Source organism: Pongo pygmaeus, chromosome 10 (genome assembly GCF_028885625.2).
Source record: "Pongo pygmaeus isolate AG05252 chromosome 10, NHGRI_mPonPyg2-v2.0_pri, whole genome shotgun sequence".
In the NCBI taxonomy this organism is placed as follows: domain Eukaryota; kingdom Metazoa; phylum Chordata; class Mammalia; order Primates; family Hominidae; genus Pongo; species Pongo pygmaeus.
Genome location: NC_072383.2, coordinates 103346527 through 103370060, shown reverse-complemented (window position 1 = coordinate 103370060; position 23534 = coordinate 103346527). Strand labels below are relative to the sequence as shown.

Here is a 23534-nt window from a genome sequence, read left to right as displayed (position 1 = left end):
GGAAATCTATTTTGCTTCCAGGTAACTTGGATCAACAGTGGGTAATAGACCTGGCCAGAGGATTGCTGCCTTCTGATTCTCTCTGATATCATCAAAGCTTTCAACTTTTAGCACCTGGTTCAGACATCCTGTTGCAATTGTTCTCTAATTCTTCTTGTTCAAAAATCTCCTGTGCCAGTGTATTCGGTATGATTTAAATGGAGTCCTTCATAAATTTAAGATGTCAAGTTCTCTTGATTTCATACTTCTTTCAGAGCTCATTCTTCCAACTGTTGTACATATGTAGGCATTTATTTGAGTATTTGTCTAAGAGTGGAATTGCTAGATTGTAGGGTATGCCTATCAACAACTTTATTTATTTATTTATTTATTTATTTACTTACTTACTTACTTAATTACTTACTTACTTACTAAAGACAGGGTCTTATTCTGTCACCCAGACTGGAGTGCAGTGGCATGACCACGGCTCACTGCAGCCTCAATCTCTTGGGCTCAAGCCATTCTCCTGCCTCAGTCTTCTGAGTAGCTGCAACTACAGGTGTGCACCACCACACCCAGCTAATTTTTTTATTTTTAGTAGAGACAAAGTCTCACTATATTGCCCAGGCTGGTTTCAAACTCCTAGGCTCAAGCGATCCTCCTGCCTCAGCTTCCCAAAGGGCTGAGATTACAGGTGTGAGCCACTGCACTTGGCCTCAACAACTTTATTACACAATGCCAAAATATTTTCAAAAGGGATTATAACAGTTGACACTCTTGCTAGCTTTGTGTAAGAGTTCTCCTTGCTGCACGTCGTTATAAATAGTTGATGTTTTTAGGCTAAAAGGTTTGCCAATCTGATGAGTATGAAATGATATTTATTGTGCTTTTATTCGCATTTCTGCAATTACTGATTCTCTCTACATGTAGGAGTTCTTCATATATTCTGGATAGTAGTCCTTTGACAATTATATGTGTTAAAAAAAATTCTTCCACTCTGTGGCTTGTCTTTCCACTTTCTCCATGGTGTCTTTTGATGAACAGAAGGCTTTAATTACACTGTAGTCAGATTTGTCAACTTTTTCCTTTATGGTGTGTAATTTATCTATTTTGTTAAAAAATCCTTTTCATCCATTCATTATCATCTTGCAAAACTTAATATGTTTTTCTTTTGCATGAGGTCTTTAATCATGTGGAATTTATTTTTGTGCATGATATGAGAGTGGGGATCAAATTGCATAGGTTTTTGGCATATTAATAATTATCTTAGCACTACTTATTAAAAGTTGATAACACTGTTTATTGATTTGCAGTTCCTCCTTTGTCATATCTCAGATTTCGTGTGTGTGTGTGTGTGTGTGTGTGTGTGTGTGTGTGGTTATCAAGTTAAAGAAGTCCTACTTGATTCCTGGTTTGCTAAGAGTTTTTAATGATAAATATAAAATTTTATAAATTATTCTGCATTTATTCATCCAATTATATTATTTTTTCCTCCATTCATTTGTTAATGTGCCGAGTTGTTTTAATTTCTTTCCAACTATTAAATCAGTCTTGCATTCCTAGGATAAATCAAATTTGGTTATGATATACATTAAATGTTTTGCTGGATTTGATTTGCTAATTGTTTAGTATTTTTAAAGTTTATGATATTCCTATATTATCCTTTTAATGCATGCACTGTAGTGATGACTTCTCTTTCATTCTTGATATTGGAATTTGTGTCTTCTCTTTTTTATCTATTCGAAGAACCAGCTTTTTGTTTCATTTATTTTTCCCTGCTGTTTTTATTTTCTATTTCATTGATTTCTGTTCTTATTTTATTCCCTCCTTATGCTTTCTTTTGGTTTAATTTTTTTTCTTCGTTCTTAAGATGTGAGCCTTAGATCATTGATATGAAAGCTTTCTTCTTTCCTAATATAAGTAATGCTATGAATTACTAAGTACTGCTTTATGTGCCTCCCACATATCTCAATATTTTATGTTTTCATTTGTAGTAAATTCAAAATACTTTCCAAATTTCCTTGTGTTTTCTTCTTTGAACTACGGGTTATTTAGAAATGTATTGTTTACTTTCCAGATATTTGGGGGAATCCTCAGATATCTTACTTTTCTGTTATGGAAAGAGAGCATACTTTGCATGTTCCAATCATTTCTAATTTATTGAGACTTGTCTTATGGCCCGTAATATGGTCTATCTTCATTAATGTTCCGTGAGTGCATGTGTGAAATGTATTCTGCTGTTGTTGGGTAGTATGTTCTACAAATGTAATTTAGATTAAACTGGCTGATAGTATTATTAAAGTCTTCTGTATCATTGTTGATTTTTAAAATATAGTAAGTGCTCACTTAACATCGCTAGCAGGTTCTTAAAACTGTGACTTTAGGTGAAACAATACGTAACAAAACCAACTTTTTTCTCATCAATGTTATAATATAACGACATTGAATAATGCTATTCTAGGACTTGCTGTACGTCATTTCGCTTACAGTCTGTTTCCAAGAATCTATCAATGACATTAAGTGAGGACTTACTATATGTGTACTCAATGAATGAGATACAGTGTTTTCTGTGTATAAAAACAGGCTTGTCTATTTTTCCTCTCGGATTTATCAGTTTTTGCTTCTTGATGTATTTTGAAGACTAGACTTTTTTTTTTTTTTTTTGAGACAGAGTCTCACTCTGTCACCAGGCTGGAGTGCAGTGGCGTGATCTCAGCTCACTGCAACCTCCAGCTCCAGGGTTCAAGTGATTCGCCTGCCTCAGCCTCCGGGGTAGCTGGGATTACAGGCACACGCCACCACACCAAACTAATTTTTGTATTTTTTTTAGTAGAGACGGGGTTTCACCATGTTGGCCAGGATGGTCTTGATCTCCTGACCTCGTGATCCACCCACCTCGGCCCCCCAAAGTGCTGGGATTACAGGCGGGAACCACTGCTTCTGGCCATCTTGACCTTCTTAAACTTTATACGATGTTCGTCTTTATCCTTGGTAATATTCCCTGTTAGAATGCCATTTTTTTCCCCTTGATATTGATATAGTCACTCTTACTTTCTTTCCCTTAGTGTTTGCATGGTATATCTTTTTCCATATTTTTACTTTTAATTTATGTCTCTGTCTTTTAATATATTTGTATATCTTTTCCACTAGATCCTTTATCATATTAATTATAATTATTTTAAATTCCTAGTTGGATGGTTTCAACACCTGATTCATCTCTGGGTCTGGCTCTGATGACTTCTTAACTCCTTCAATGGTTTATATTCTTTATTGCTTTTTCCTGTCTTTTAATTTTTTAATTGAATGATGGACATTATACATACAAGACTATTGGAGACTGAGATAAATATTATTTATGCCTAGAAATGGGAGTTCTTTTCTTCTGCTAGATCATTAGGATGGAGGATTGAGTCAATCTAGTCAGCAGTTGAACTGGGTTTGTTTTTTATGGTTATTATCATTACCCTCAGCTCACCACTAACCTCAACTTTCTTTATGGGCATGCTCCGGCTACCCTGTGCTAAGTGTGAAGCGTGGAGGGCTGTATGCCTGCAGCCTGGAAGGCTTAACTATCTGTGCTCTTGCTCTTCCCCCAACAGTCAGTTGCTGATGTTTCTTAGTGAAAGGCGTGGGATGGGGTTTGAGATTCTCTTGCTGTTTCCTCAATCTTAGGCAGTCCTACACTCATCAGTTAAGAATTTGAATTTTTCAGTTTTCTTCTTACTCACTTTTATGGCTTAACTTCTTTCTCCTGTACTCTGCAAAAGGAGAAACAATTTGAGTATCCTGTCTTACCTTGGAGGGACTTACCACTCTTTGGAATTCGTTTCACATCCTGGCATCAACTCTTCTGCCTCAGAGTATGTGAGACGGTAATGAGTATTTTTTCCAGTGGCTCTGTACCAATTTCTTTAGTAAGCTGAGAAGAAAAGTTTCTAGCCTTATCTATTTGAGTAAGTCTAGCTTATCTTCCCTGTCATTAAGGTGATAAACATGAAGGATCTTGGTACCTAATTTTATTTCTTGGTTTTGATAATGACTTTTAAAAATTACCTGCTCTGGTCTGCTTTTATACCAGTCAAGTTTGAAAAATAATGAATTAATCTTATCTAACAATGATTTTATGCCTTTGGAATGTCTACTTCAACATTAAATAGATCAACATTTCAGAAGAACTCTTTATTTTGTTTTATTGGCCCAGAATGTTACACAAAGAGGCTTGCTTTTGGTTGAATTTATGCAAGTTGTTTAAAATATGAGGATTGCTACTTTGTTTTTCCTTGTGTTTCAGGTATTGGTGGTAATTTGGTGGCCATTCAGGCTAGCAGGATTTCTACCTACCTCCATTTACATAGCATTCCAGGAGAATTGCCTGATGAACCCAAAGGTTGTTACTACCCATTTAGAACTTTCTTTGGTCCAGGTATGTGCTTATGGATTTTTGCATATTTTAGATCAAGGGCTATTGCTCTCTAAGATTATAGGCAGGCAACATTTATTGAATATGTGTTTTGTGAAAGTTGCTCAACTTTCCTATTTCTAAGAGCTAATCCCAGTGAATGAAAAGGCATGTGTATCAATTCTGCAGTTGCTGAGGATTTTTGTATAATGTTTCTCTTTGATGCCTCTTTCTGGGGTATCTTGCTTGTTAGTTGTGAAAGAGAAACCTTATTTTGTGAAAGACAAAAAAAAATAATTGCCAGGTGATTTCAGGAAGCAGATGTACTATCTTATCTATATTATTATTTTGGCCTTTCTAAATGTAGGCATTTGATCTCAAACAAACCAGTTGAGAAGGGATAACCTCGATTTCAAGGAACAGTGCATTATTTATGTGGCTATGAAAAAACAAAGGCACATGATTACCAAAAAACTAAGACCACAATTTTAAACTTCACAATTCTTGTCATTTTTTTTCCCTGATGAAAATAAGTGTGATTATTGACTTTTGTTTTAGAAAATTTTTTGTTGTTGTTGAGACAGGGCTTTGCTTTGTTGCGCAGGCTGGAGAGTAGTGGTACCATCACAGCTCACTGCACCTCAAACTCCTGGGCTCAGGTGATCCTCCCACATCAGCCTTCTGAGTAGCCGGGACTATAGGCACGAGCCACTTTGCTTGCCTAATTTTTTTTTATCTTTATTTTTTGTAGAGATGAGGTCTCACTATGTTGCCCAGGCTGGTCTTGAACTCCTGGCCTCAAGCAATCCTCCCACCTTGGCCTCCTAAAGCTCTGGGATTACAGGTGTGAGCCACTGTGCGTGGCCATTATTGATCTTTGAATGAAGATCAGAAATGGCTACCCTTTTAATACCAGTGATAGAAGTCTAAAGAAATTAATAAAATTAAAACATTCTTGTACTTTAAGAACTTTATATTTTCTCTGTTTTTATGATAGATATTAAAGTGTGACCGATGTTCTTCATAGCAAGTTTTTATCAACCACCTTTCATTTAATTAACATATATAGTGGAAATTTCAGAGAATGAAATGAATTGTAACTACTTGAAATTTATTTTTGGCAATCAAATTTCATGTGATAGTATGAAGTATAGTAACTAGAAAGTAATCCTCAAATTTTAATAACTATGACCTATTAACCAAAATATAATTTTGTTTTAATTACTTTTACATTTTATATTACAGGAGTAAATAATAAGTCTGCTCAAGTTCTGCTGCTTTTAGTGATTCCTGGACATTTAATTTTCCTCTACACTATTCATTTGATGAAAAGTGGTCATACTTCTTTAACTATAATCTTCATAGTAGTGTATTTATTTGCCGCTGTGTTACAGGTAAGAGTTAAAACTTCTTGAAATCTCTTTTATGCTGAGACTGCTGTAAAAGTACAACTGTGGAAATATAAAAACACGTGACACATTTTACCATTTCAAAAATCAACTGAATATCTTCATATTGATTTGATCTTCTTAAAACCAATAAACAATTTTGTGTTAGTCATCAATATTTATATTATTAGGTTAATGTAAACATTGTTTATTATAGAGTCAGATAATTTCACTATGGCTATATTTACTTTTCTTATATTTTCTTTCCCATGGAGCTAATAATCATATCTCTTTGCATTTGCATCATTTTCCATAAACCCATCTTTAATTTTTACCAATGGTTCTAGTTTTATTTTGGCTTCCTGGGCATGGCTTCTTGCTAAACTTTGTAGATTTGGTACCTTCTTCAGTGCAATAAGTCCTAATCCCTTAAGAGATGGATTCAAATAGTTCTTTGAAGAGATAACTTTTATCATTTGGCTTTCAAGGAGTTTGGCGTGTAGGAAGGAGGCTAGAAGGTAGGTATGTAGACATTATTCCACTCAAAAGAAACTACATTGATGATAATGATGGTAATGAAATTAGTGGCATGTATAGTGTTTCCTATATGCTCAGCATTATAAGTGCTTTATATGTATTGATTCATTTAATTCTCACAAAATGCTATGAGATTTGTTCTTTTGATATAAATCAGCGATTTTCAAAGTGGGATACATACAGAGCAATGCATCGTGTGGAGGAAGAAAAGATTAAAACTTCATTTGTTTAAAATATCTGTTTTCTTCCATTTTTGTGTTTGCTTAGTAATAAATATATTTTAGCACAATGTTAAATAAGTATAACAAATATTTTATACTGAGAGAGCTGCATAATCTAAAACTTTTTGGAGATTACTGAGTTAAAACATAGAGTGAGAAAGCACAGGGCTTGTGCAAGATAAAATAATTCATATATAGGATCTAACAGACAAGATAAGGTTTAGAAGGTTGATTAGGGCTGGTGTAGAAAAGGCCTTAAATGCAAGGGAAATTAGAATCTATTCTTAAAATAACAAAACCCTTATAACTTGACATTTTTAACTTGTCTATTATGCTTTATAGTGCCTTAGATTTTACTAAAAGTCACCTATCGAATAATTAATTAATTTATTCATCTAGTAAACCTTCATGCTACTAGATGGAGGGATGGCTTTTAAATCTCAGGAGGAATAAGTTCAGACTCTATACTCAAGGTCTCGTAGTCTAGAGGAAAGGCCACTATACGAACAAATAATTATAATGTACTATAATGTAAGTACTGAGTTTAGCTATATATGAAGTGCTTTCAGAGTTTGAAAGGAAAAGCAAGTACCTCTACCTGGGGAGTAATATTTTTCTACAGTTCAGTAGGGACAAAACTTATAGCAAATTGCTACTTTTATTGCTGTATATTATATGGTCATTTATTGTCATATATGTTTGATGCTGTTCTTTGTGTAACTATTGTGAAAAAGATGCATTCTTCAATCCCAGGGGAAGTATTCAGAGACTAGTGTTTGGTTTGCTGATAAACAAGCCATTGCTGGAGCATATTCCTGTTTGCAACTCTGCCTCTTAGCCTCATGGATTATTTGACATCTATGTTTATGGTTCTGTGCCAATATACTATCATGCAGCATTTCACTTAAGTCAATGAAGGATATAAGTAATTTTTCTAGTTTATTAAAAATAGATTTCAACATATATCCACTGTGTACCTACATGCCTTTTAAACCTCTGATCTAAAGTCTCACCAGTGAAAGTTGAATAACTAGAATGGAGAAAAGAGCAATTATTAGTCTCTCTGTGTCTCAGTTACCCCCTCTGTAAAATGGGAGAGGTTGTACTAACTGCCAGACAGGCTGCTTTGAGGATTAAATGAATTACTTATATAAAGTGTGTTTATAGTAGATGCTGTATAAGTGTTAGCTGACGCTATTGTTGTTGTTATTAAAGATAGTATTATAAATGGTGTATCATTGATTTCAGAAGGACAGCTGGAAACTATACTGTTGATTGAATTTTCTTATGTGTCTTTTATAACTTTAATTTTTATGGGCTTTGCTTTTCATTTTTCCCCCAAGAATCAGATATCTGCCAGAGTAGACCTTTGCATTTGCAGCCTGACATTGTGCATTAGTCTAATAGAATAGCTTAGAATAGGTTGTAAATTATTAGATCAAATCTTCATGTTCTGACACTAGCATACACATAAGCACATGCACACACACACCTCTTTAAGGTTTAGGTAAAAGATGACCTTCCCCACCTGGCTTCAGTCAATCCAAAGATGAACAGAATGAAGAAATAACTCCTTAAAGACAAAGAATCTTTGACCACTTAAAACTTACCTTTTAATATTCTTTACTAGATTGTCTTCCTTTTTTGATCTAGGTTAAATTTATATTCAAAACCTTGGTCCAAGCTCTTATTCAAATACTTCAGTTCATGCCACTCTTCTCATCCCTAAACTCTCTAATTTGATTGAATATTCTATAGTGCAGTTTTCCAATGCATGCTGAGTTTCTCCCCATCTACATTCCTACCTTCTTGAGGGTTGAGACCATGCCTTTCCCTTTGGTATTCCCCACAGGACATGATATAGTGGCTGTTTTTATAAATTATTGTTGTTTTACACACTTCACAGACTAATACTCTTTGAGGAGCTTCCCTGCTAATTCCCCAACCCACTAAATGAATGAAATCTATTTGAAGGAACCTTCATATTGCACTTATTATAATGACATAGTAACAATCAATTGCAGCACTTTTGCATTTACTCAGATATCATCTCTTCCTGGAAGCCTTTCTTGAATATCTGATTTCCTCTGAATTGCCTTATTCTCTATTTCCCAAAGTACCCTGTGAATACCATTATCCTAGCATTTTCCATATTATATCGACATTATCTATAATATTTATTGTGTCTGTCTCACCCCATTCTAGAAATAGGATCTTTGTTTACTCATTTTTGTATCTCCAGCACCCAGCCCTGTCCCTAGTGCTCAATTAATGCTTGTTAAAACTGAATGACTATATCTTGCCAGCTCCATCTCCTTCAGTGGAAGGAGGAGAAAATTTTATAACTGTATTTAGGTACAAGAAATCACAGAAGAACTAAAGAAAAAATCTAGATTTTTTATTCTCCTTGTCTTCAATAAACACCAGTTTCCTCACTGACATAGGTATCCAAAATAAAAGCAATTAAAAATGAAACACAGAACCCCACAACTTCTAACAGTGATCAGTTAAAATTGTAAGGTTTTACTGAAATGTTTAGAGATGAAATAACCTGATTTCTGGGGAAGTGGAAGTGGAGGGGTAAAACTGGTCATGAGTTGATAATAGATGAAGCTGAGTGATGGTTCCTGAGAGTGAGTGGGGTTAATTTATACTATTCTACTTTTGTATATGTTTTCCTTAATAAGGAGTTTTTAAAATAAAACTTTCAGATTTTAGATGTTAGTATAAGATTTTATTTTCAGAGTATATCATCTCTCAATTTTGGTCTTGTAGCTGAATGGGTATTTCTTCTAATGAAAAGTAAAAAGCCAACTTAAATTTGAAATTCTTTGGCATTGGAATGGCTGAGTTAGTTTCTTATCTTGCCCTTAGCCATTTTTTGAAATTATTTTTTAAATTTAAGAAAAACTACTTACATGTCACAAATTACATTGTTTGGTGGTATTTGTTATGTGTCTTGCAATTAGAAGGAAGCTATCAAATGTGGTTTTGTTATGTGATGTTTAGGCCACTGAACCACAGTCAGAAGATGTGATGGATTATACTCTATTCATGTTCTTGCCCAGTCCCAAGAGCAATCAGAGTAGCTAGACCATATCAAGACCAGAGTAATGTGCTAAGAGACATTCCTATTTGACATACCACCAATCACATTGCTTTTTGAGTTTATTTTTCTTCAACTGTAAGGATGGGTTGGTATCTAGCTAACCATCTTGATCCATTATACCTTTTATAGCATCAGTCAGCATTTATGAGACTACCAGGTGTGCTTAAGGCACAATTGTTTTTTTTAGAATATAATTTTTTATTTATGTTAAACTAGCACATTGAACCCACAGCTTTGATTTCATAGAAGCAGAGTATACTTTCCTCTACAAACTTAGACATGTTTCTTGGGTTCTTTCTCTCTAAGCAGTGATTCTCCCAGCCTTCACATCTACTTACTCGGATGCTCCATTGACTGCTCAAAGCCTGTTAACTTATGAACTCAAAAGCGTAATATGGGATTCCAAGTTAGGATGGGCATTGTTGGCCTTCCTTTTAAGATGTAACGAAGGGAATCTTACTGTCATCTTCAGGGTTTTCTGTTTGTTTGCCTTACGCCCTACAGTATTCTTCAAAGACTAGTCCCTTGACAGCATAATAAACCTGAGAAGGTACAAAGAAAACTATCAATTAAATAAGCATACTGACAATCTCTTGAGCAAAGAAGGAACAGCAGTACATCTTTGTTTGTTTCCCTATTTAATTTAAGGCTTCTACTAGTTGTTCCCCTTCGTGTTAGAAATCCTAAATATATATCCTCTATGAAAAAACAAAAACATAAACATGTCATCTGTTGGATGACACATCCTATAAGAGGCAAAAAGATTGCCCCTAAAAAAACTGAAAGCGGAGGCCGGGCGCAGTGGCTCACGCCTGTAACCCCAGCACTTTGGGAGGCCGAGGCGGATGGATCACGAGGTCAGGAGTTCAAGACCAGCCTGACCAACATGGTGAAACACCATCTCTATTAAAAATACAAAAAATTAGCAGGGCGTGGTGGTGCACGCCTGTAATCCCAGCTACTCAGGAGGCTGAGGCAGGAGAATCTCTTGAACCTGGGAGGCGGAGTTTGCAGTGAGCCGAGATCACACCACTGCACTCCAGCCTGGGTGACAGAGCGAGACTCCATCTCAAAAAAAAAGAAAAAAAAAAAAGAAAAACTGAAAGAGGAGAAAAAAAGACTATAATTAGATGGGTGATCACAAATGTAAATAAGTCTATTACTATTCAAATCTCATTATTCTTATCCACTATTTTACTTATTTGATTAAAAACAACAACCCCTTTTGTTTTGCTATTAAGAGTTTTCTGTTTTATTATAATGATTATGTATATATGGAGTATATAAATATTTTTTCTGCTATAAAATATCCCAGTGGGAAAAGAAAAATGAGACTTCTCTAGCCCTTAAATTCAATAGCCCTATTCTATTGAATTCCAACAAGGTATTTGTTAATATTATTAGTAAACAATGAATTTAAACTATTTCCAAATGAAATGTTGAATTCTTTATTTTAGGCAATTATGGTTTCTTACAGAAAATTAGATTATTAAGAACTCTACTAAAATTCTAACAGCACCAAATTCCATGGGAAATTTATTTTGAAAGTTTCGTTGTAGAAAAACTTTGCCTTTGGCTGTGTCTGTTTTCACATGGGAGAAACAAAATGTTTCCTTTAAAGGGTAGAATGGCAACAAATTCTCAATACATACAGTTGAGAATTGTAAATATCACGATTTTATCAAGTATATAGTACATATAGTGTGCCAACTACTGTGCTAGTCACTGTACAAAAGAAATAAAAGGTATTGTCCCTGCCCTTAAGAATCTTCTCTTAGCTGTAGATTAGATTGAAATGCATGAAACAGCTAGAGAAGAACCCAAGACTTACTTCCTTATAACAATACAGTCTTTTTCCTCTGTAACTTCAGAATAAATTAAATTTTGTGCCTATGCCTAACTTTCATTCTTTGAAAGTGCTTTAATAGATTCTTTTTGGAGGAAGGAGATCAGACAATATAAGTTTTAACCACTGAGAAATTCAGTATCAACAAATATGAAACTGCTCTTAGCAAAATAGTAATGTTTATACTTATTAATATAATTTTAAAAACAGAAGTCTAGTTAGTTTTTGCTATTACTTTCACTAGGCAATACTTGTTTTTGAATTTTATACATACATGCAAATTGCACCATCTCATATTTTCCAACAGATTCATATTCTCAAGAAAAAAACTTGTTCTCAGCAAAGCCCAAGCCCAGATAAATACCCCTCATGACAAAACTTATAATCAGTGTATTAACTAATAAACTTCCTAATAAGTATTTCTGTTTTATAAATAACCAGAGCTCCTGGTTGTTGAACATGTGTTTGTAATATGAATATACCTACGACACTAATAGTGCAGATTAAGAGCAAAAGTGTTCCATTTCTCATCCAGTAGAACATGCTTGGAGCAGAAATACAGCCAGTGACCTCTACATACTTACCAAAAGGAGCATCGACAGTATCCTCATTCTGAAGTCATGTTCACATGATTCAATGTTATTATCTTAACTACAAAGACATAAAAATAAATATTTCCACAAAAGAAAAATACAAGCCAGACTGTCTGTCATCCAGACATCACATACGAAGGGCAAAAGATAGCCCCGAGTAAGCAGAACATTGTAGAAAGATCAATCTTCGGAGTCACTCTTGAGTCTGAATTTCTTCTTTGCTACTTATTTTGTATCCATAGTCAGGTTTATTAACCTCTTGTAACCTTATTTTTCCCCTACATCAGAGGTTAGAAATGAGGGCTAAGAAAATATATATAAAGTACTTGCTAGAGTGCCTAGAACATAGTAAGTTTCCAATAATGGTAGTAGCTGCAGTTTATCATGCTTATTGTCACGGGCCTCATTTTTTTCTTTCCCTCAGTGTTAGAGCTGGTTATTCAATGCCCTGAGCCCCTTTTCATCTCCTTACCACTCACCTTCCTTTTGGCCCCTGTTCTTTACTGCAGAACTCTTCTTATTTATTCTCTGATGACTGCCCTAAGCTTCACATACCACGCTTTCATTGCTTACTTCCAGACTGATATCTCCAGTCTGGACTCCTGTTCTACATCTCCAGTTAAATGTTGAAGAGACATCTCACACTCAACACATCCCAAAATAAATTCCTTATATCCCCCATAACCTTTCCCATTCCAGGGAGGTGTTGAGCAAGAACCCACAAGTAGGGACAGTGAGAAAGGAAATAGGCCAGCCTTAGATACAAGCAAGGATCCCTTGAATCCCTCAGCCCTTGACCCCAGAAAGTCCCTCTGGGATAAGGAGAGCTTTACTCCCATAGACTCTGTATTTCATGTGTACGGGTGCCCCAAATCCTGACCGTCATGGCCATCACCATTGTCTTAATACTGATGAGTCCATGCAGTCTAATAGGAAGACTCCTGGACTAGGAATAAGTATTTATGGGTTCTAATTCTAGCCCCTTCTTAACTTTATGACTTTTGCTAGGTCACAACACTCTGTGACTTAATTTCCTCTGTGATTTAATTAACAGGGGGAGCTGTTAATAATTAAGGTGGCAAGCATAAACCATTACTAAGCTAGGCAAACTAGGAAGTGTAGTGACCCTAGCTATCACTCAGATCCCTTCCTGCATTCATGATGTATGATTTTACGAGTTGCCATTCCTACAATACAGATGATGTGTTATAAAACCATTGTTGTACATAACTAGTAAAATATATGTTAATACTAAAGCAATCTGGTAATTAAAATAGTCTGTTAATATTAAAATCATCTGTTGTTACTACTAGAGTAATATTAAGTTAAATTGGCTTTTATGGATTAGCCAGAAAACCCAGGCAATACAGAAAACCTTGTTTTCCTGAAAACAATTGAATTCCAAGTCTAAATAGCTAATTTTAAATTCATCTGTTAGACACTATCAATTTTTAAATTTGTTTGACCTAAAACAATCTCCTTCAGGTTTCCAGATGGACTCCTTGGTTCTACTGTCTCTGTACTTTACCTAGAAAGTGTATATTCACCTATTTCTGCCATCATTTGATTTATTATTTTATAGTGTTCAGTTATATCTTCTCTTGATCTGTAACTTTTCAGAGGAAAATGGTACTGCTTCATTTATATATAAGCCATTTTGTATGCTTCACCTAAATTGTTTCTTCTGAAAGTTTTTGATCTCTAACAGTTCCCCTCTTGGAACTGGAGCCACTTTTCCAATCTACATATGAGTTTCAAAAATAATAATGGCAAATATTTGTATAGTATTTATCATGAGCCATACAATGTTCTAGGCACTTTATGTATATGAACTGATTGAATCCTCACAACAGCCCAGTAAGGAAGGTTGTGTTATCATTTCCTATTCACAGATGAGGCAGTTGGCATAGAAGTTAAGTGATTTGTTCAAGTCCACACAGCAAGATGGAGACTGGCTCCAGTCTACATTCCTAACCACTGTGTTTTATAAGAATAAGTTTGGGGCTGGGTGCGGGGCTCACACCTCTAATCCCAGCATTTTGGGAGGCCAAGGCGGGTGGATCACCTGAGTTCAGGAGTTTGAGACCAGCCTGGCCAACATGGTGAAACCCCATCTCTACTAAAAATACAAAATTAGCTGGTCGTGGTGGCTCGTGCCTGTAATCTCAGCTACTGTGGAGGCTGAAGCAGGAGAATCACTTAGAACCCAGGAGGTGGAGGTTGCAGTGAGCTGAGATCATGCCACTGCACTCTAGCCTGGGCAACAGAGCAAGACTCTGTCTCAAAAAAAAAAAAAAATGATGCTGTGTTTTGCTCTTAGTGAGGATCATAGTTTTTAGGATGGCAACTTCTAAAGATTTACAGCTGCCTCTTCTCTCTGGTTTCATTAGATCTTCAACTTCTTCCAGCCAGGCATATTGCCCCAGAAGGATATTCATTCCACAGGATCCATACGGAATCAATGCCTACTGAAGTCAAGTAGGAATCCATTCCAAGCACATAAATATCTCCTGAATGTTCTGAGAGAAGGACAAACTGCTATGGAAGTTCAATAGTGGGAGAGGTTTTTCTATGTGGGGAGGAAGTTTTATAGTGGATAACATTTTGCTTTGTTGGAATCCATAGAAAATGCCGTTTCAGCTAAAAGGTGTAGCATTAGGCAAATGAGAAAAACTCAGGGTATTTATGGAAAACAGCAAGAAATTTCCTGGAGTTAAAAGGAGTGATGAAAAATAAGGTTAGAAATTATAGGTTGTAGCAAGATCATCAAGGAGCTTAAAGAACAGACGATAAAGAGTTTAGTTTATTCTATAGAATGGTGATTTTCAACTATTTTCCACTCCCAACAAACTTGAGAGATCTGACACATTCCTCTGATGCAGTGTGAGATAATTTATAGGGCTTGGGCTCTGGCTTCCACCATCAAATACCTGCATTAGCTTAGGCAGTCACTGCTCAGGCACTGTTTCCCACCTGTAAAAAGGGGCTAAGACTAGACCAACCTTGTGGGTTGTTATAAGGATGAAATGATGCATTTAAGGTGCTATTATTTTCATCATTATTGTCTTATTTTTTAATATCAACATCATCATCATCAATAGCTGTGGATTACTGGGACAGTGACTCTCTTAGGGTGGCAGTGGAGCAATCAGAACCTATGAAACCAGCATTAAGAATCTCTACCTTGATTCTGATACCTTACTCCATTCCTTGGAGTCACTCTTCTAGATAAGGAAGAATGTAGCCATATGGTAACAACATGACTATAATTGGAATCCCAGGATAACTACCCAGTAGCTGAGCAAGTTAATTAGCTTAGCCTCAGGCAAGTTACTTTATTCCTTGGAGTCTTATTTTCTTTGCATATAAAATGATAAGGCTTCCTTTTTGCACAGCAGTTATAATATTTAAATACTTGACACATAGTAGGCCCTCATTAAATGATGTAGTTATGTCTTTTTTTTTTTTAAATCATGATGCTAACTCAAACCCTGTTCCCAGATGGCATCTCAAAGGAAAAACCTAAGCAACCAGGAGATTTAAACAGGTTACTTAATCTTCACATTTCTTCTCACTCCTCAGGACTTAATTCTACCAGATTCTAACTGAAAGTAGGATCTCTTTATTTTTTCTATGTGACTGTTCTGCCTCTGTCTCTTAATTGGTTTCTCTGTCTGTCAGCTTGGGTTGAAGGAGAATTATAAAGAGAATGATAAAGGAGATATGAAGGGAGGACCTATAGTTCCTAGAATTTTTTTTCTAGCTGTGAAAACAGCTACTTTAACTTTTGGAGTTGATCAATATGCTTACCTTAAGATAGGAAGTTGAAGCAGGTGAATTTTTGAGATTATTTTTTAACAGCCTCGTGATTGCATTTTTGTTATGTTGTCATGTGATTATGCTATTATAGCTTAGATTGTAAGGTCTCAAATTGAGACACCTTTCTAAATCCATATTTATGGTTAATTCTTTAGATAGGTATGCTTGGGCTCCAGGCCAGTGATGCACAGAAGATGAAATGACTGCTGTATTGGAGGCACAGCATGCTTGATTCCTGTGAGGTGAGGCATTGGGAAAGAGAGCTCTTTTTAGTCTTGTCAAGCCTGATAAAGGTGAAGGTAGGAACAGGGAAGCTGAACCATCTTTTCTCAAGTATTCTGCTTAGGACATTGCTTCCTGTGCTCTGAATCCTGCTGACATTGCAGATATGATTTAGAGGAATTTTCACATCATCTACAAAAAAAATCTTACAACTGAGTGGAACCACTTAATTGAAAAGCATAAAAATAATTACTCAGGAAATTTGCCAGAATAAAATCTAGGTTGATTTGTGACCCTAGAATATTCACCCCCCCCCAAAAAAAAACAAAACACTGACCTGAATGATTCTATAATTGAAAATGTTTAGCTATTTTTAAGAATAGATATTAGCACAATACCACTTTTTAATTTGAAAGCTAAACATCTGTATTAGTTCAGTGTAACAAAAGTAATTAAATTATATTTTTGTACTATCTAGGGAAATGTATTAAAGCAAAAAGTTTCCAAAGATTTTTGCATTTATTAAAAGGGAAGCTTAAAGGGTATCAAAGGATGGTGAGACCGTCACTCAGTAACTGAAATAAAAAGACAAAGCTGAATTTTTACTTACTATTGTAATGGAGTTATACTGGGATCAGGCACAAGCAGAGCCAACTATTGATCTTCTGTAGGGTTTTAGAGAAGCATGGCTTCAGGAACTGGCAAATGTTCAAAAGCATGTTTGGACTAATGTCATCTGTAGAAGTATGATTACTTGGGTATGACCGTTGTTTGGTTGGCCCTCAGGGGGTACATTGAATGGAATTGATTAGTTCCTAATTAGCTACTTCAGGAACAAGGACTATCATTGATTGGCTAGCTTCTAAAGCATGTTCAATGAGGCAAGTTTATTGATTGAATTTAAAACCAGTTGTGGTGGCTACTCGTTACTGTGGCTAAAGAACAATCAGTCTTTTCCAAGGAGTGTAGAAACTTTTTTATTCTTAGTTCTCACTTTTGCTCTTCACTCAGGAGAAATAATTAAGAATTATCTAGACATTCAACTCTGTTGTTGATTCTCCTTAAAGATGAGATTTCAGTGTAGAGAACTCTTTTCAGTTTAAGTGTCAATCAGCATGATTTTGTATTCTTTTTATCTTTGAATCATTTGTTGAACCATCTGCTGGGACAATAGCTGTGCAAAAGCATTTGAGACCGGACAATAAGCATTAAGTGACTGTAAGACAAACAAGAATAACGAGAAATATTTTAAGAAGGGACAAGAAGGCACTTCAGTACCAAGACATAAGATTTTTGAGGCCTGACCAAGAAAACAAGTCTGTATGTTTCTCTAGTTAGCTTGACTGCCTTTTTTTTTTCTTTTTAGCTTAGATATAGGTTGCTTCATTTCATCTGTAATGTTAGTTCAGGTATAGCGTGAAGTGTTAGCAATGGTTTAGGTTGGCCAAGAGAAAATACAACACCATTGTATTATCTATAGCTATAACAATTAACTCTAAGTATTTGAGTTAAGGAAATTAAATTGTTCCCCCAGGGCTTGGACTGTGTTATTTACTGTATCAGCCAAAGTGAGAGGTAAATCTTCATGGACAATTTTGAATTGTCAATTCAAATTGTCCAATTGACTGTCCTGTTGATGGGGTTGATATTTTTAGGCATTTGTTCCGCTAGTTACTGTTTTCCCAGAAAGGACTCTAATGAGACATAATCCATCCAAGGGTACTGGGGAGTCATATCCTTGGATTGGCTTAATAGCTCTGCAGAACAATTAATCTTTTCCTGGATTGGCATTAAAGAAACTAATTCCTACATAGGAAGAAAGAGCCAGGAATTGTACAAGAGAGATAATCCGTAAAGACAGGAATGGAAAGGAGAGTGTGACATAGAAAAAGTTTGTTCTAATGGTCATGAGTGGAATCTGTCTGCTTTGTGTAGTCAGCTCTTTGTTCTGAGAATCTTAGGTTAATAGTCAATTCCCACAGATCATCTGCTTCTGAAGGTATGCTGAAGAACCTCAGTTTATGTTCTCTGATGAGTTGTTACTTTTTAGCTCTGCCAAAGTCTCTTTCATTTTTCCAGAGGACAGCAGATGTGGCCAGTTCAGGCTCATCCAGGGATTCTGTTTTATTCATCACTGAAGCTTCAGCACCCAACCCTCTGCCTGGCACAGTAAATATTTATAAAATGAATATTGTTTTGTATTATTTGTGAATTATTTTAGGCATTTCAGTTATGTTTCTTCATTTCAATTCTGATATCCCATTGAAAGCAATAACTATGTCTTATTCTTTGAATGCTTCAGGAATCTCATCGCACTGTTTTCTATGTTAGATATAAATAAGTATTCATTAAATTAGATATATTGAGTGTACTTTGTATGGGTAATAGGGAAGCACCTGACAAGGTTCTCTATCTGAAAGAGGTAACATATCAGTTGGAGAGATTAAACATACACCCATAAACAATTTGAAGGTATATTTTTTAAATGTAAAATTACATTCTCAACAAGTGTAATAAAATACTCTATGAACAACTACAGTGATATGTTGCTTAACAATGGGGATACAATATCTAAACTTAGAAACAGTGCAGTAAAAATATGGTATTATAATCTTACAGAACCACCATCATCTATGTGGTCCATTGTTAACAGAAATGTCTTTATTTGGAGTGTGACTGTAGGTATTTTAACATCATGGCCAGTTTAGAATGCTAAACTTTACATTTGGCAGGTCATGGTCGCTCATGCCTATAATCCCAACATTTTTGGAGACTGAGGTGGGAGAATCGCCTGAGGCTGGGAGTTTAAGACATTTTATATTTTTTAAGACATGGGGAGACCCAGTCTCTACAGAGAGAGAGAGAGAGAAAGAGATTTTAATTTTATGATCGAAAGTAAATAGGCTGAGCGTGGTGGCTCATGCCTACAATCTCAGCATTTTAGGAGGCTGAGGCAGACAGATCACTTGAGTTCAGGAGTTCAAGACCACCCTGGGCAACATAGTGATACCCCATCTCTTAAAAATGAAAGTGAAAATTTAAGAAAAGAAAGTAAGTAAAGCTTCGTAGTGAAGTACTATTATACTATATACGTCAGGGATAATGAATGATCTACAACTCTATACAACAATATAGTAAATCTCATGAACATAAGGTTAACCAAAAGAAGCCAGACACAAACTACATATTGTATGATTATATAAGTACAAAGATAGGCATAAAAGGTTTTTTAAAAGTAAATGAAGTTTGATAACTAACTTCTGCCAGCATAAGAACTAATATAATGTAGGAAATAGCCTGTGCCTCCTAATTTGAAAACTAACAGGTAGGTGATCAGGCTCATTTTTTCCCCCATTTGACACCCCTTGTTTTTAAATACTTTATTTAGAAGGAGAATATGAAGAAATATTAAGTGTTTATTAACTGCTAGACAATATGTATTTTATTTACATTATCTCATTAATCCTTTCGGCGGTCCTCTGAGATGTATATCATCTCCCCTACTTTCCAAGTGAAAAATCTGAGAAAACTGAAAACTTAAAAAATTTGCCCAAAATAATATACAGTCAGCCCTCCACATCCGTGAGTTCCACATACATGTATTCAACTAACCTTGGATAGAAAATATTCAGGAAAAAAAAATTCCACAGAGTTCCAAAAACCAAAACTTGAATTTGCTTCACACTACGTCGAATCCTCATGAGTGAAGTGATGTGTTGGCATTATATTAGGTATTATATAAGTAATCTAAAGATGATTTAAAGTATTCAGGAGGACATGTGTAGGATATATGCAAATACTGTGCCATTTTATATCAGGGACTTCAGTATCTGCAGATTTTTATATCCATGGATTTTGCTATCTGCAGGAGGTCCTGAAACCAATCTCCTTGGATATAGAGGGACAACTGTAGTAGTTAAGTGATAAATAAGATTTGAGCTTAGCCTTATATTACTCCAAAGCTTATGATCCAACTCCCCAGTCACAGGAGATAAGTAAAAGGATTCAGAACAATCTGGTTAATTCCATTATTTGGCAATGGGAAGTGACAGGAAGAATTCCTGTACTCTAGGGTAGAGGCCACAAACTTTTTCTGTAAAGGGCCAGGTGGTTAATATTTTAGGCCTTTAGGCCATATAGTCTTTGTCACAAGTACTCAACTCTGCCATAATAGTGCAAAAGTAGTCATAGATGATATGTAAACACATAAGCATGGCTATGTCCCCATAAAACTTTGTTTATGGATACTGAAATTTGAAATTAATGTTCATGTGTCACAAAGTAATATTCTTCCATTGATTTTTTAAATGTTAAAAACTAAAATTATTCCCATCTTGTGGGCCATATAGGGCTAGATTTGCCCTGCAGGCTATCATTAGGTGACCCTGGCTAAAGGCTGTTGCTTGGAGGGCTGCACACTGCTATTCAATATACAAAGATGAAATCTGCAATCTACAAAGACAATTAAAAAGATCGACATTAAGGCATACTTTATATACAGTAAAGTACACCCATGTTGACATATGTGTACACCCATGTAATGACTACCATAATCAACATACAGAATATTACCTTCACCTCCAAAAGGTTTCCTCATGCTCCTTTGCAGTCAGTTCCCCTCCATGCCAGGTACTAGGCAACCACTGGTTTCTTCTCTGTCACTATAAATTATATTTCCCTCTTCTAGAATTTTATATAATGAATCTAAGTATGTACTCTTTGTTTCCTCCTTTTACTCAACATAATATTTTGAAACTTATCCATATGGTTACATGTATTAGTAGTTTAATAATTTTTATTGCTGAATAGTAGTCCATTGTATGAATAAATCACAACTGGTTTATCCATTCACCTGTGAATGAACATTTGGTTTGTTTCCAGTAGGGGCTGTTATGCATGAAGCTGCTATGAATATTCATGTTCACATTTTTGTGCAGATATATTTTCATTTCTCTTGGGTAAATACCTATAGTAGAATTTCTGGGTCTTATGGAAGTAAATGTTTAACTTTATAAGAAACTGCCAAGATGTTTTCCAAAATGATTATACCATTCTGCATTCCCACTAGTATGAGAGTTCTAGTTGCTCCACATCCTTGCTATCACCTAGTATTGTCAGGCTTTCTATTAATGCCTTTAGCCATTGTAGTGGCTGTAAAGGTAGTATCATGGTGATCATAATTTGCATTTACCTGATGACTGATGATAGTGACTATATTTTTATGGGTTTATTAACCATTCATGTTTTCTTATGCCCATTTTTTTTTTAAATTGGGTTGACTTATGGAGTTATAAGAGTTCTTTGTATATTATGGATACTACTTTTTTTGTTAGATATATGTATTGGAAATATTTTCTCACAGTCTATCAATTGTCTTTTTATTTTCATTTTTAAAAATATTATGTATTTTTGAGGTTTACAATATGATGTTGAAATGGGAAATGTTCCTTGTCCCCCTCACAGGGCATGCGATGGGGGTATGGCTCGCTTCTTCTGTACACCACTGCTCAAACCTCTAGGGGAGCATACAGATGGGCAGGCTGTGGGGCTCCGACCCCACGGCAGTGTCTAGGGGTGAATGTTTACAGCTGAAGCACCAGTGGCCGTGTGTTACAGGGTGCTCTTTTAGTTTAGCTATCCGTAGATGGTTTATGTTAGCTCAGTTAGACTCCTGCCTTATCGCAAGGACAGACGGCTTTCTGTATACTGGGGTTCTTGCCTTGGTGTACCAGAAGAATCAGATTACATGTGGGCTTAGAGAATGAATGCAAGGTTTTATTGAGTGGAAGTAGCTCTCAGCAGATAGGGGAGCCAGAAGGGAGATGGTTTTCCACTGGAGCCGGCCGCTCAGCGGCCTGGGTTCTCCTCCAGCTGCCCCAGCCAAACTCCACATCATTCTGCCAGTCGATGGCCTGCCGGCATGCCGGTGCCTGTCGGTGTGTTCCTCCTGATATTCAGCCGCCCGTATGTTCCTCTGCTGATGTGCTCCTCTTGATGTCCAGTTGCTTGTGTGTCTGCTTGCTAGGGTCTCAGGGTTTTTATAGGCACAGGATGGGGCATGGCAGGCCAGGGTGGTCTTGGGAAATGCAACATTTGGACAGGAAAGCAAAAATGCCTGTCTTCACCTAGGTCCATGGGCACAGGCCTGGGGGTGGAGCCCTAGCCAGGGACTATGCCCTCCTCTACACAGCACTTCTTCTCCAATTCCATCTCATTTAAAGGAACCATGCCCTTCCCAGCACTTCTGTATCATTATCCCCCTCTGAAGAGGTATATCTTACTGCCGTTAGAATATGGACGATGACCGGTCTTAGCTGTTTCCTGTCGACAGGGGGCACTGTTTTGGGCAAAACAGCAGTCAGATTTCTCCCAGTCTATCTAAGGGTTCCTAGCAAAGGGGAGCCATCGTCTGAGGCTTCGGTTGCCTGACCGTTTGGAGTTTGATGGCTTCTAGGCATGAGAGAAAAAAACAAGTGTTATAAGGTTAAGTATACATGGGTTATACGTGTATTATACAAGGAAAGAATTTAATGCCAAAGATTACAGAGATAAGTGAAATATACGAACAACAATATTGTACCTTGAACTGTATCACCCTGGTGAAAGAAATTAAACCTTATATGGGAGCGGATAAACTTTTAGAATGAGAGAAAACTGTTCTTGCCATATCTTTAGCAGTTAACAGGTGCACTCTGGGAATTCTAGGGTTTGTAGGCTTGCCTAGGGGCCATTAAAGCTTCTTTCTTTTTCCTGCATTTCTCTCCCTTTGCTGGGCCTCCCTGTCTCTATTATAAAAGACCGAGGTGACTGCTTTAAGGAGGTTCTCTAAAGTACTATCTGGTCCCAGGGCCTGTTTTTATAGCTTCCTCCTGATATCAGGGGCTGCCTGAGTAATAAATTTATCCCTTGGGATTAGCTGTCCCTCAATTGAATCAAGAGATAAGAGAGGTGTGCTTTACCAAGGCCTCTCTTAGCCGCTCCAGGAAGGCAGTGGGATTCTCCTCAAATCCCTGATCGATCATGGACAACTTAGTATAATTGAGAGGCTTGGTCTTAGTTCTACATATGCCCTCTATTATGCACACTTAAGGATGTCTCCTCTTCCAGTCTTCCACCTTGTCACTGGGATCCCATTTAGGGTCATATACTGGTACTGCTTCTCTTCCAATTGGATAATATTTACCCCCTTCCCTGACACTATATGTGATACAAAGCTCATCCGCATATCTCTCTGCTACTTGCAGAACAGCCTGCTTCTCAGTGTCCATCAGGTTCTAATTCAAAAGTAACGTAATATCTCTGCAGGAGAGTTCAAATATTTGGGTGAAATTCTGGAAAGCCTCTATATATCTATCAGGGTCATCTGAAAACTTGCCAAGATCCCCCATTTGCTTTAAGTTCTGTAGGGAGAAGGGGACCTG

At 36.3% G+C, this 23534-nt stretch overlaps 1 protein-coding gene across 10 annotated transcripts in view; it reads left to right on the top strand.

Annotated features, from left to right (window-relative positions):
• The window catches only part of SLC41A2 (solute carrier family 41 member 2), a 156589-nt gene that overhangs the window by 108857 nt on the left and 24198 nt on the right, over positions 1-23534 (top strand). For 7 of the 10 annotated variants that reach the window (XM_054444307.2, XM_063646649.1, XM_054444309.2 and 4 more), the window contains 2 exons: positions 4271-4402; positions 5624-5772. In XM_054444307.2, coding sequence (XP_054300282.1) covers positions 4271-4402; positions 5624-5772 — 281 coding nt within the window. Of the gene's footprint in view, positions 1-4270; positions 4403-5623; positions 5773-16046; positions 16134-18192; positions 18283-23534 lie in introns of all 10 variants that reach the window. The other 3 variants (XR_010122687.1, XR_010122686.1, XM_054444315.2) reach the window with 2 other exon arrangements.